General features: G+C 38.5%; 2 protein-coding genes across 5 annotated transcripts; both read right to left on the bottom strand.

The window, feature by feature from the left end:
* Window positions 1-5,917: 5,917 nt before the first annotated feature.
* On the bottom strand, window positions 5,918-7,171 carry LOC121743205. Its single transcript, XM_042136437.1, has 2 exons — window positions 6,996-7,171; window positions 5,918-6,346 (listed from the first exon to the last, which is right to left on the bottom strand). The coding sequence occupies exons 1-2, from the start codon at window positions 7,037-7,039 to the stop codon at window positions 6,130-6,132; spliced, it is 261 nt and encodes an 86-aa protein (XP_041992371.1). The 5' UTR covers window positions 7,040-7,171; the 3' UTR covers window positions 5,918-6,129.
* Window positions 7,172-7,484: 313 nt separating this feature from the next.
* Window positions 7,485-11,042, bottom strand: LOC121743457 (BTB/POZ domain-containing protein At1g03010-like). Of its 4 annotated transcripts, none has more exons than XM_042136762.1 (4): window positions 10,677-11,042; window positions 9,711-9,777; window positions 8,316-9,494; window positions 7,485-8,185 (listed from the first exon to the last, which is right to left on the bottom strand). In XM_042136762.1, the coding sequence occupies exons 1-4, from the start codon at window positions 10,766-10,768 to the stop codon at window positions 7,652-7,654; spliced, it is 1,872 nt and encodes a 623-aa protein (XP_041992696.1). In that variant the 5' UTR covers window positions 10,769-11,042; the 3' UTR covers window positions 7,485-7,651. The 4 variants fall into 4 exon arrangements, with proteins under 4 accessions (XP_041992696.1, XP_041992697.1, XP_041992698.1 ...); XM_042136763.1 differs by having other exon boundaries at window positions 10,692-11,042; XM_042136764.1 differs by lacking the exon at window positions 10,677-11,042 and adding an exon at window positions 9,855-9,967.
* Window positions 11,043-13,162: the final 2,120 nt, after the last annotated feature.

The raw sequence follows: 13,162 nt of genomic DNA, 5'->3' as shown, positions 1-13,162 counted from the left end.
ACGGATTGAGTATAAAAGAAAAACTACTTAGTAATGTATTGAGACATAGAATACGTACTATGTTTCCTAAATTAGTAAAGGGTAAGATTCAAAATTCTTCAGATTTTATTTCATTTCGTTTTATTCTACAAACCCACACAATCTTCTGAAAAAGGTTTCTACCAATTGTATTATAAAGGAAAATTGACCTGCTATAATTTTGGAAAGACAAGAATAAAAGTTGGAAACCTTGATATATATATATAAAAGAATAAAAGGAATCGCATTAATAAGGAAATGAGGGGCCAATCTTGTTGATTCTTCAATAATCAATCACTCCTACATTTTTTCCAATATGTAAGGGAAACCAATATGTAAGAAATCTTGATTTTCTTGATTACGAACTGATTGGATTCTTTCGTATGTATAGGTTCTGTGTGTATGATGAAAGATAGGTATGCACCAATCCTGATTATAATAAGGTCATCCGCAACGATGTCTGTTATTCGTCTTTTAACCGTCTCATCTCTTAACTATTCATGGGTTTTACTGTACTTTTCACTCCATCTCTTAACTTAGAGACAGCACATGCAACCCTCCATCTTTTATCTGTCTCTTAATCATCTCATCCTTTAACTATTCATTCAATTTCATTTTTTGTTTTTATTTCCAACAAATTCAATTAATAAAAACACACTTCATTAAATAAAATAAAATTACAACTTAAAATCTTAAAAAAAATACATAATTAAATTCGTGGCAAAATAAATAAAAAAAAGACATAATTTAAAATACAATTTTATAGAAATTATAAAAACTACTCCGCCGATGAATCATCCCCCGAAGGCGGTGGCGGTGCACTCAAGCTACCTAGAGGCGGAATACCAATTTGTCTTGCCATATACTCAATTCCGGCAAGATGGGCTTGATATTGTGGAGGCGTCATGCGGGAAGTGTCTGCCATCGTGGAAGTCAAGTACATGGACAATAGGGTGTTCGAGCCCGAGACCGAGCCCGCCTGGCTTGATTCGCCTCCGTCCCTCCTCCCTCTAGCCGCCTTCGCCGTCTTGGTCCCTTGCGGCCGACGGCGCCCACGGGAGGAGCCTCCTGCATCGGTGGCCGTACCCTCAACCTCTTGTGAGGAGCTGTCTGACCCGCCCTCACCAGACGAGTATTGGCCACCCGCCGTGTGCTTCGTGCGCTTCAAGCTCGAGCCCTGGCTGGACTGGACACCGCCGGCCCACCTTTCAACGTCTTTGATGGCCTCCCAAACATCGACATGTTTGAATTCTTTGTCGTTGTCGTCAAAGAAGACTCGCAAAGCCGCTCTCATAATGTCAGCTCCACTGGCTTCGCTTTGGTATTGAGCTGCTTCATTCTTGTAGATGCCGCAAAATTTTTTGACATCTCAATCGACGCGGTAAAAATGATTGCAGAGCATCTTCAGGGTGTGGCGGCGAGACCGAGCCGGCTTGTTCTCGTTGTAGGCGGCGGTGACCTTTTCCAAAAAACACTTGCGGTTTGTTGATTTCCGACGATGGGATCGTACGAGACGCTGACCCAAGCGTTGAACAAAGTCATTGTGTCCGCCCGGCTGTATGGATGCCGACCTATATCATCCTCCTCCTTGGCCCCCTCCTCCTCTTCCTCCACGACGTCGAATGCGCGACCCCTGGAGCTTCCACCGCCTCGTCCTCCTTCCGGATTGGGTTCATCCGGATAATCCTCCCTAATTTGGGATAATTCCTACGAATACCTCGGGGCGGAGGGACGAGCGTATGCATCCACATCAAAATGGGGTAGTTGGTAGGCCGACGGCCTCGACGAGCCTTGGGTGCCCTGCGTCGACTAACCGGAACCGGAACCACCCAAGACATTGTACATGCCCCCCAGTCGCCAAACGCGTTTATGTCAAAGCCGCTGAAGCCGCCAGAGTTTCCGTCGCTGGAAATTTTGTGATGAAAATTGGAGAGGAAATGGAGATGATTTGATAATAATAATAGATGTGTGTTTGTGTGTATAATGAGGATGAAAGAGGAGTATTTATAGAGTAAATAAATAAATAAAATAAAATAAAAAATTTACCGTTCAACGGTAATATTACCGTTTTTTTTTTAAAAATTATTAAAATTGATTTTTTTTAAAAAATGATTTATTGCGTCAGCGTGACGACGCCCACTCGCGGGCCGACGAGTGGGCGTCACGCCTAGCGCCTCGTGGCGCTAGCGCGTGGCGAGCTGTCGTGCGAGCCGTCCCTCCAGGACGAGACGCTCGGCGAGACGGGACTGGGACGAAAGGCTGCAACGCTGTCTCGCGGCCGTCTCGTCTCTCCGAGACGCCCGCAAGACGCGTTGCGGATACTCTAAGAATATGATTTTTCTTTGAGATCAAATCATAGCGTTCTCCTTTTTCCCTCGTTTGTCCTTTAGTAAGTTAAAAAAATAGAACATTAATATGATTGTCAAAATAAATAGTCAAAAATAATAATTAGTCGTCAATTTAATTTCAATAAAATATAACTAAATTTTGAATTTTTACCTGAAAATGTTTTTTAACATATTTCTGTCTCTATTACTCTTATCTCTCCAGCTGTGTTTACTACTCTAGTATATGTATAGATATATTAAATCGACAGAATTATCATTCGCATTTGGTTTGTTAGTATGAATTGAGTGCATTGATAGTGGTATATCTAATTTGGCCTTGCACAATTTTGATATGGTAACATAAATAGACCAAATGCATGTATACTAGCAAAATTCATAAGAGCAAGTGCGGCAAAGTGTGGTTTGCTAATTGCTAATATGAACTTGTTCAATTTGATCAATTTATACCAGTATATCAAATATATGAATTCGCCTAGCTATTAACCGCAGCCAGAAAATGGAGAGGGTTTCTAACATTATAGATTACATATACAGTCGATGGGTATCTTCTATTACTTATAGTATCGTAATCCAAAAGCAAGACCAAATCTCCACCGTTAGATTTCAAAATGAGTGGATGAGATTAAATCTTACGAATTTCAATAAATAATAGACAAAATATCAACAAAATGGTAACATCGCCATTCTATTATCATATCATAATTTTTGTGTTTTTTTATATCAACATAGTGTATTACAAATATCAATACAATGACATGAGTATTTCAACACAAGTACACGAAAATATCAACACAGTTTTATTAAGATTTTACATGCATTATGTTGAGATTTTATATGCATTATATTGAGATTTTACATGCATTATGTTGCGATTTTTTATGTATTTGTTGATAAAAATCTGTCTATCAACATATACGAAAACTGAAATAAAAATCATCAAATTTCATCATCCGAACGTCGTCGGAACATGTGCAATTGAGATCTCGTTAGAATCCTTATAAAATTACCTTTAAATTAATATATTTTTTGCGAAAAAATAATTTAAATCAAGTGAGTTAAGTAAATTTAAAGTTTTGGAATAATTTTAATAAGAAAGAATTAACATTAATACCCTTTAATTTTATTTAATAATTATTTAAATATAAAATATAATCTAGTTGACATTATATCAACCACTAGATCTCATAATCTAATGGTTAAAAATTGATCTTAATTAGCAACTGATCGCTAATTAATTAGCAACTGATCACATCTCTACGGTGAAATAAGCAAATAAGCAGAAGAAGCAGTCTTTTGCATCATGATAACAGACATTCTTCATGATATGTTATTATGTTTTCAAAGACATAGAAACAGCGATGTTATATAATAATAAAGTGGAATATACAAATTCATAAATGTTTCACACGAGACATTTGCAGTAACCAAAGCATTTCCTCCTTTGCGGAAAGGAGAAATATGTCAGTCACACCAAACAACTGAGAAAATGGAGTGAATAAATCCAACGTGGAATAAAAGATCTCGCATGGAGCCCACCAGTTCTCCGCCATGCACCCTCTGCTCTACTACTATTATATAAACTCCCACAACCCGTTCTCCAAATCACCAACAAAACAAACATAGCATTAGCTCCTCATCAACAAAATGGACGCAATCAATAGGCTAACAGCCGACAAACCGGTGGTGATATTCAGCAAGAGCACTTGTTGCATCTCCCACACCATCAAGACACTCATCTGTAGCTTCGGAGCAAACCCCACAGTTTACGAGCTTGATCAGCTGCCCAATGGACAGCAGCTGGAGAGCGCACTCACAACCCCATCCTGCCGGAGGACCACCTTCCCTGCAGTCTTCATCGACCAACAACTCGTAGGCGGTGCCAACGAGGTCATGAGCCTTCATGTCAAGGGAGAGCTGGTCCCACTGCTCAAGAAGGCCAGAGCTATCTGGGTATAGTCGCATTTTCTTCAGCACAAATCTCTGTGTATTAGAGACACACAGAGAGAGAGCACTCTTTATGGATCAGCTTTCATCACTTATTTTCCATGTACTCTTCTTTTGTATCTCCTCCCCCATAAGTATATTGGTATTCTAACTTCTATGATAGATTTTGGTTCACTAATATGCATGCAATTGGGTTAACTGAAAATAAATACTACTAATACTATGGCCACCAATAAATTTTAGCAACTTGTATGTGTGGATGCTGTCAACTTCAGATGGCTCATTTTCTCTTCCAGAAAAAAATAGATAAATAATAAATACTCCTAAGTTTTTTATAATACCCTCATTTCCTTTTGTCAGGACTAACAACAAAACCCCATTTGGAAACCAGTTGTGGTGCAACTTCTGTTCCTAGTCTGAATGCTGAATCCCAAATTCAAACTAGAAACAAACAGATTTTCTACCTCCTCTCTCATGGCTGCACCAACAACAACCCCTTCCTGCTTTATTCTCACTTTCACCTCAATCTTCTCGTCACTCAATCTTCTTACCTTCTGATAGGTAAAACTGAGCTGATGCTTCCAAGTTTTGGCCAAACAGGTTTCTGAGAATACCTGCAAACACTGATGTTGAAGAAATCAAGGCAGCCTACCGAAGGCTGTCAAAGAATATCATCCAGAGACCAGATACAACTGTACTTCCTCTGAGAACAGCATCAGGCAAGTTCATGAAATTAAGAGAGACATGTTACACTTTCTTTTTTTGTTTTTCCCCCAAAAGATGTCACATTTCCTTTTTTGGAAAAAGTAAACTACCATTGACACATCCAACCACACTTTCTTTCTCATCTTTATTACTTAAATACTCTTTTTCTTTCTCTCTAATGATTATATTCAACTACTTTTTCTCCATTTATTTAATACTTATAATTAACGTCTCCTAAAATTTTGTGTCATCCCCAAAGTGTGACAACTACTCTGGACTGCAAGGCATGCTAAGCAACGAGGAGAAGGGAAAGTTCTATGATTGGACACAAGCTCATGATGCAGCAAGTTGAGAAGCAGAGAAGATGAGGATCAAGCTGGACGGCCCATACAAGCGAGAGGTACTATAGTATAAGTCTGTTCCAGATAGAGTGGACTGACTGGGGGAGGAACATGGAACTCAGTGACCAGGAAACACAAGCTCTAACATTTGATATTTTGAGCATTCTATCCTCTATATGATTTCTACTTCAAAGAGCACTACTAGTTGAACACAGCAAAGAAATAGAACAATTTATACTTCAAAAACAGATCATTGTACATGGAAATTGCTCAAGGTAATATTCTACTTTCTTTGGAATGTCTCAAGAACAAATAAGTCTAAGTATCCAGTGATTCAGGATTAACAGAGAACTCGACTCCAGCAATTCTAAAATGGCAAATGGCAAACTTCACCATGTATCTCTGACAACACCAATAATTATCAATGACGTTAATCTATCATGGAATAATAAGAAGTAGACTGCTTAAGAGTTAAGATCTACTGGAATAAAATCATCAATTTATGCATCCTAGATGCTGTAAAGTTAAACATATATTCAAAGAGAATATCACACAAGGAAATTCAGAACAATAGGTACATTTTGATTAACACAATAAGTCGATAACCAAGTTTGAAACAAACATCGTCCAGATTGTGGTCCGCAAGCAACAGGCACATAAGGAACTAAAGTCATTTGATCTACCATGAAATGTAAATATCTTCGTCAAAAAAAGTAAATTATAGACCTATATAAGCATGTAAGATCAGACAGCTTACAAATTACAGTAATCATTTAAGGCTTTTGGAAAGTAAAAGTCTTGACATCTATGAAATCTTTCATGATAGGATTATTCCTTTCACTGTAAGCAGTCCTCTGCCAGTTCTTCACTGCTCTCTTTACAGTTAAATTTGCACTATTTATCTCCTCATCAGTGAACTTGTGCTCTATTACTCCCAAAGGTCCAGGTTGCAGCACCTTAACCACAGTTTCAATGTCATGCTCCACCTGCCTGTGAATAGAGGAAACATAAAAAGGTCTAATATGTAAACCACTTTGACATCATAAACATCGTTTATCTAGAGATTAGTGTAGAAGGTTATTCGGAGGAAAACGTTGGTTCTAGTTCATCTCAGCAAAGAGAACATAAGGTACTAGTCGACAAAGACTATATAGGAAGATGGAAAATACATGAATTTTCTGATACAAAGGACGGTTCTTGAATTCCTATAATATCCTAAGTATTCAATTAAAAGGCTTCAAATCACACCTTCTAAACAATCAATTAAAACAAGAGGCAGCCGAATTTCAGTATTTAGCCGTGAGCTCAGAACGAGTGCAGTCTTCTTATAACAAACATGCACTTTTACCAGACAAGAAAACCTAAATAAAACTGATACGAACACCTATCCAGAAGCTAACCAATACGAATTCATCATCAAAATCTAAAATTATGCTCCACAAAATTCGAGATTTCAAAAGATAATGAAGAGAAATGTCTAGAAGTATTCAACAGCATCAATTACAGTCCCAAATTCGCCACAAAAATCAGTCAAGCCTCAAACATTTCTCGTAAGTCGTACCCTACCGGATGAAATCCGCCAGAATTCGGCAATTGGGTGAAAAGACAAAAGAAGAGAGAAAAAAGAAAGGATGAAAACCTGAAGAATCGGGGGAACGGAATTCTTGACAAATTAAGCGCCATGCTCGTATAAACTGCGCCCCTGTAAATTGGCAGTGCAACTCAAACACTATCAGAGCCACCGTTTCCAGAGGAAGAGAAGACACGTTTTCAGTAGCACAAGTCGCTATTTCTCACACGACGACTTCTGATTTTTTATGTTTCTCCGAATTCACCCTTTTTATGTGTCTGCGTAGTGTCTATAAAAGTATTTTTTTCTCTTTTGGTAGTGTGTATAAAAGTAATTTTCCTTTTTTTTCTTTTAAGTGGTATTGTTGTTGAAAATCCTCATTTTGTGTATTAACTTAAATCTGCTCCAATATCACGTAGAACCTCTGAGACTCAATTAGATAGAAATGAGTTATTTATCCCCTTAAAATATCTTTTAAAAGGCCTTGTGGCCATTTTAAAAATTGAGTTACTCATTTCAAAGAAAGTATGCATGTAGACCAGAGAGGTAGAAGAAAGATTGCAGAATGTAAAATTTATACGAAGGCAAGAATAAAAAATAAACAGGCAAAGCAATACCACATAGTAGTAAAAAAAATAAAAATGAACACTAAAAACCTCAAAACCGAAAAAAAAACAGAATGAGTAAATCTATACAGGTATATTACAAGCAAGCAAAAAAAGCATTCAAGAAACAGAATGGCGCCTCCGTTTCTGAAAGAGAAACCTGGCGTCGGAGGCCGCCTTAGTCTTAGCCTTGGGGTTGATGTCCTTGATCCTGAACAATGCGTTGAGCTTGCTGAGCTTCTTAGCGAAAGACTTGAACAACCTGTTAGCCGGGTGCGATTTGACGAGCTCCTGCTTCATGGAGACATGGTCCTTCTCTAGATCAGTGAGCCTCATCCTCATCCTCGCCACCTCCAGCTTCAGCTCCCTGTTCTCCCTCCTCACCGAAGCGTAGTTGTCCCGCGGTGAGATGCACCCGCTCCCTGACCGCTGCGGGAACCCGTTCATCGACCCGAAGAAGAAGTGGCTCTGCCCTCCCACCCCGTTCATCGCGTTGCGCAGCCTTATCTGCTCGAAGTACAGCACCTGCACCGCCATCTGCACCGGCAGCCTCTCGTTCTGGGCCGCGTGGCTGCACGCCTCCTGCGACAGCTTCTGGCAGTCGATCGTCTTGCTCAGCCGGTACCTCTCTGACTCCTTCATGTTCGGATGAACCTGTGTTGCATCATCATATATAATTGTGCTGGTTTTGGCCCAAAGCAGACAATATCATCACATGCGGAAAATTGTACGTGTAGAGGCTTAAATGGGAATTTGTGTAGAAAAGGTTGTGTTTGCTTCTTGCCTTGAGGAAGATGTCGACTGCGCGGTACAGTCCGTCGTACACCATACGAGCGTGGTCGGGGAGCAGCTCGGCTAGAGAGATCAGCTTTGATGCAGCCAAGTTTGAGTCCAGTGCTACCTCTGCGAGGTAGTTGTCTAGCAGCTTCGAGACCTTGATGATCGAGCTTTGCTTGGGCGAGCCGGGGCTGTCGAAGTCGTACATCATCTCGCTCTCGTCTCTCAGCTGAGCATCGTCGTCATCGTCATCCTCGTCTAGGTTCAAGAAAATGGAGAAGATCCTCAGCACTGAGTCGGTGTCATACATAGGGGCGTGGCTGTTCCCATGTGGATTCGCGGGGATCAGTATGTCTTCGAGGATCGCCTGGTCCAGCTGCAGCCCGATCCTCCTCTCCAGATCAGACCTGCAGGAAGTGGACGCAGAGGCAGATATGGAGGACTTGAGCAGGCTCGAGAGGAACGCCATTGGGACCGAGCTTTTCCTGGACTGCGTTGGGAGCAAACCGGTGATGGTCTCCACGGTGATCCTCTGCTTCTTCTGGAGATCGACGTCTGAGATGTTTCCCTTCACTAGGCCTTGAATAGAGTTTTGAGCGTAGTTTATGAGAATCCGACTGATCCAGTCCTGCTTCAGCCCTTTGGTCTTCACGGACGAGAGGACCCTCTGGAAGAGATCGAGGCTCAGCTGGGAGAGCGACTTCCCCCACCAGTCCGAGGGCGTCTCAGCCTCCATCGCAGCAACGGGCTTTGAGGAAAAGGTGTGCTCCAGCTTGGACAGGCCAGAGGTTAGCTGCTCTTTGCAGGCATTGTTTGCAATGGAATTGATGATTCTGCTCACAAGGCCGATTTCCTCAGCGGTTGGCATCAGGCTCTCGCAGTGATGGAGCACCGAGATTGAGTTTGGTATGCTGGCTAGGACCGCGTCTCTGAGGTAGGCCTCGACCCTGGCCTCGAGATTCTTCTCAGATAACTCCTCTGTCATTTCAAGAAAATGAGAAGCACACCTCAGCATAGCCGCATTTGACAGTGTGATGTCAATGTTCACTCCATAACAGAATTTTGCAGCCTGCTCGAATGCCTGTGATCCGCCAGGAATGCCGGAGAGGTTCAGCCTTGATACCTTGGAATCCTTTGCATCGAGCAGCAGTTTACGTATCCTTCCACTCCGGGAAACGAGAGGGAACTGCAGATGTCAATAGAATCAACACAACATATTGATAGTAAGTCATCACTTCTATCAGAAAACATCACTACTTATAGCATTATCTTGAATAACACTAGCATAACATTTTTCTAAACTTGATGGCTTTCAAGTTTCAACAGTCCAACTGCATATAATAATTTTCAACATATGCAATCTAAACAATCAAAGCTGTGTGAGGAAAGCATTAGTTCTCACTTTGTGAAGAGAAAAACTTGCTGTTCCAACTTCAATGGTTAGATCACTAGAGACGTCGGAGATTGGCCTGCAAAACAGAACAAGACCATATCAGTACCTCCAAATCACGGCCAGCAGAATATTGAAGTGGGAAAAGTGGTTCACATCTTGTTTCCTACACATCCATTGTGGAATCTAAAGAAGCTAGAACGCATTTATCAGAGAGAGAAAAAAGCCACTAAAACTCGTCCTCTTCAAACGTGTGGACTCAGTTACTCATACGTTTGATCGCCTATTATATGGATGGCCAAGTAAAAACACATAAGCCGTAAAGACAGTGACACCAACTCAACCTTCGCGGTTTAAGTGATAAGGCCGTCGTTTTAACCCCATCTGTCTTATTCAACTACATTTTTTAGACTCTTTTGTTGTCAAACAAACTATGTTAATTTTTGTCCTGTCTTAGCAGGCAGCCAAATATCTGGGGCCATTAAATGCATTTTGTTCCTTGAAGGCAAGGAAATCAGTGTGCATTATTGATCAGTAATAAGTATCCAATCTTCAAGACATATGCACATGCTGTAATAAACACATTGTGAATTCTAGTACTGCACCATGAAACTGATGTCTGATTAGTAGTAGTACTAGCTAATTCTTGGAGCTAAAAAGTTGAGTGTTGATTGTTCATAATCATAGACATTAAGGATGTGACTGAGCCACAAAAACACACACACAAATCATATCACAAAAAGGGTTGATTTTGAAACTTCAAGGAGAGGATTATGAATTTTTTAAAACTGGGATTTGTCTTCCATTCACATTCAACTACAAAGAAGTCAAGAGCAGAAAATACAACACTCCTACCTAATTTCTTGATTGGTGGACCAATCAAGAAATAAACCTAAGAATTGAACAATTCAGCACACATTCAAGGGATTCAGTTCAAAAAAAACACAATTAAAAATATCATGATCATTGAAATATTACCATTCAGTAACTTGCCTTGCACTTGAACTGGGACGAAATGACCTCTTCCCTGATATGCTTGGCTTGAGCTCAGCAACTGTAACAACTCCCATTTCTAAAATTGTGTATGAAATAAGCTTCAAGGTTTCAGCTTTTTGTGAAAACAAAAAAAAAGGAAATTCACTCTCCTAATCAAGAGCACAATGCCTAGAGCAGGAGTTCTTGCAGAGGCATCATGGCTCCACACACATTCAATGTGTGTCAGATTCTTGAATGTGAGAAGCAGAAAAAAAGGAAGAATAAGAATAAGAAGAGACCTTTTATTACACACACACACGAGCTCATGCAAGATTAAAGAGTATACTTCCCACAAAGCCACTTTGATTAGTGAAAAGAGGGTTTAAATTTTATAAATAAAATTGTGTTAGCATTGGTGTCAACTTTTCGGTGAAAGGTGGAGAGTGTGACTGTGCAAGTGACTTTTTATTCTATTCTTTTTTTAGAACTTTTTTTCACTGTATTTTTAATCTTGCAAAATCACAGGAATCGTCAAAGAGTGTGGAGCTTTTGGGATTTGTAATGATGGCAGGTGAAATTTACATCTACCAAAGATTAATTTTACCTATATAGTAGTATATAAATATTAGTATGATATACTACTACTACTACTACAATATAGAGGAATTTTGTGTAAAGGTGATTAAAGTAGAGAGTAATTGTGAGTTGGTGCATACTTAATTATAATTGCTTTATTGAATTATGGTGGTTTGTCGGGTTCATTGCCAAACACGAACTTAATTAAAGGACATTTCACATTAAATCTTGACGCTTAATGTTGATTGATTTGTTATTGTTTTATGCAGTGAATGGAAAAATACATAGTAATGAAAAAGTCATTTTCTTGGATCGTTAACTGAAAAACATAATTTAATGATTCTATTGCAAATATATTTAAAAAAATGTTTTATAGTACTCCACTATTTAATCTTAGAGTAGTGCTAAATGGCCATAATGTGGCTGGCCATAAAAATAAAATATTGTTACCTTTAATGCTTATTTACTTGGATTTAGTTCATCTTAAAAGTAACAATTATCTAAGACTAATTTAACCGTTGTCCCGAAATAATACACATAAAAGACTAAGTCATCAAATCATCTTGGAACTTTGAATATGTAGCTTATTTTCGTTTCTTATGTTTGATATCCACTCAGTTTTTTTAAACTTTAATTTATTGTTTTATATTTTATAATTTAATTGTTTAATATCTATAACTACTTTTAAATCAGAATATATGAATATCTTTATGATTTTATTAATTTATTAATTGTTTGGTATATATATTGACCAAAATATCACATTATGGCCAGCCATAATGTGGCCACATAGCATTTCCCTTAATCTTAAGCTGCAAGAAACATATGCAATCTCTTGAAGTTAGATACACATGATGTTTTTTTCACTCTGCACAAATCTCTGAAACACAATCGATTTCTTCACATAATTCAGCAAAACCTGTGTACAAGAATCTTAGCTAGGTTGTCAGAAAAAATTAAATCTGAAGTGGGCATGATGAAAAAAATTAAAAGGATGAAAACTATAGTAGAGAAATTTAAATAGCAGATGGGCCATTGGTATGAGCATGCTTCATTCATTCATTCAATTATAAATAAAGAACACATGATGATTCTTTAGACTAGAAGAAAGCTATAAAGATGAAGCTGAGCTAATGATAGCAGCCATATGGATTCATGTATCGTATATAATTAATTAGATTATACACAAATCCTTTAATCTTTGATTTGACAACTAATTAATTCTTCAATCTTGGGTCGATTAAACAAGAATTTGAAGTCGTAGTCATCCAGATAAGCAATTAGCTAGCTGGGAGTATCCTATGAGATTAATAAACTTTGTTCTTCTGGTAATTAATTGGGTGCAACACAAGGGTTAGTTCTCTTTTTATTTTATGAGAGCATTTTCAAACTCTTTCTTTTCATTATTCTCTATATAAAAAGAATTTTAGTTGTTCTTATGTGACATTTTCACTCGAGTAATTTAAAAATCAATATCATGCTAGTATGATTATCAAGATACTGATGCTTCTGCACTTGAATAGGGATCATCACCGCAAATAGGTAGCTAGAAGCCTAGAAATATGATTATTTACACTTAAACAAATAGGAGTATAAAGGTATCGTTTTTACTAACCTAATTTTTAGTTTCACTATATAACAACATTAACAATTTTAAACTTTTATTTAAAATTCGGCGTCAAGTAGGAATCTTGAATTATGACTTGATCGAACCTTTTTCATTATGAGAAACATGATCTCTTCATCAAGAACAGCACAAATGTAGATAGACAGATGGTTTAATTTTCCGACTCTTTTTTTCAAAAATTAAAATAAAAGATGAAAATTGAGATACAGCAGTTTTCCTGTGCATAAGTATAACATTGGACAACACAAAATTTGTAGCTTTTTGGCATTAATAACTATTGGAGCAA

Source organism: Salvia splendens, chromosome 8 (genome assembly GCF_004379255.2).
Source record: "Salvia splendens isolate huo1 chromosome 8, SspV2, whole genome shotgun sequence".
Lineage (NCBI taxonomy): Eukaryota > Viridiplantae > Streptophyta > Magnoliopsida > Lamiales > Lamiaceae > Salvia > Salvia splendens.
This window is presented reverse-complemented; position numbering and strand designations above follow the sequence as displayed.

Bases quoted from the DNA above. Each gene is read 5' to 3' on its own strand.
- LOC121743205 (XM_042136437.1), bottom strand. From the start codon at position 7,039: ATGGCGCTTAATTTGTCAAGAATTCCGTTCCCCCGATTCTTCAG. The intron at 6,347-6,995 runs GTTTTCATCCTT...CTCTATTCACAG, and splicing joins CCGTTCCCCCGATTCTTCAG to GCAGGTGGAGCATGACATTG.
- LOC121743457 (XM_042136762.1), bottom strand. From the start codon at position 10,768: ATGGGAGTTGTTACAGTTGCTGAGCTCAAGCCAAGCATATCAGGGAAG. The intron at 9,778-10,676 runs GTAATATTTCAA...TCTGTTTTGCAG, and splicing joins GCAAGGCAAGTTACTGAATG to GCCAATCTCCGACGTCTCTA. The intron at 9,495-9,710 runs GTGAGAACTAAT...TGACATCTGCAG, and splicing joins CAAGTTTTTCTCTTCACAAA to TTCCCTCTCGTTTCCCGGAG.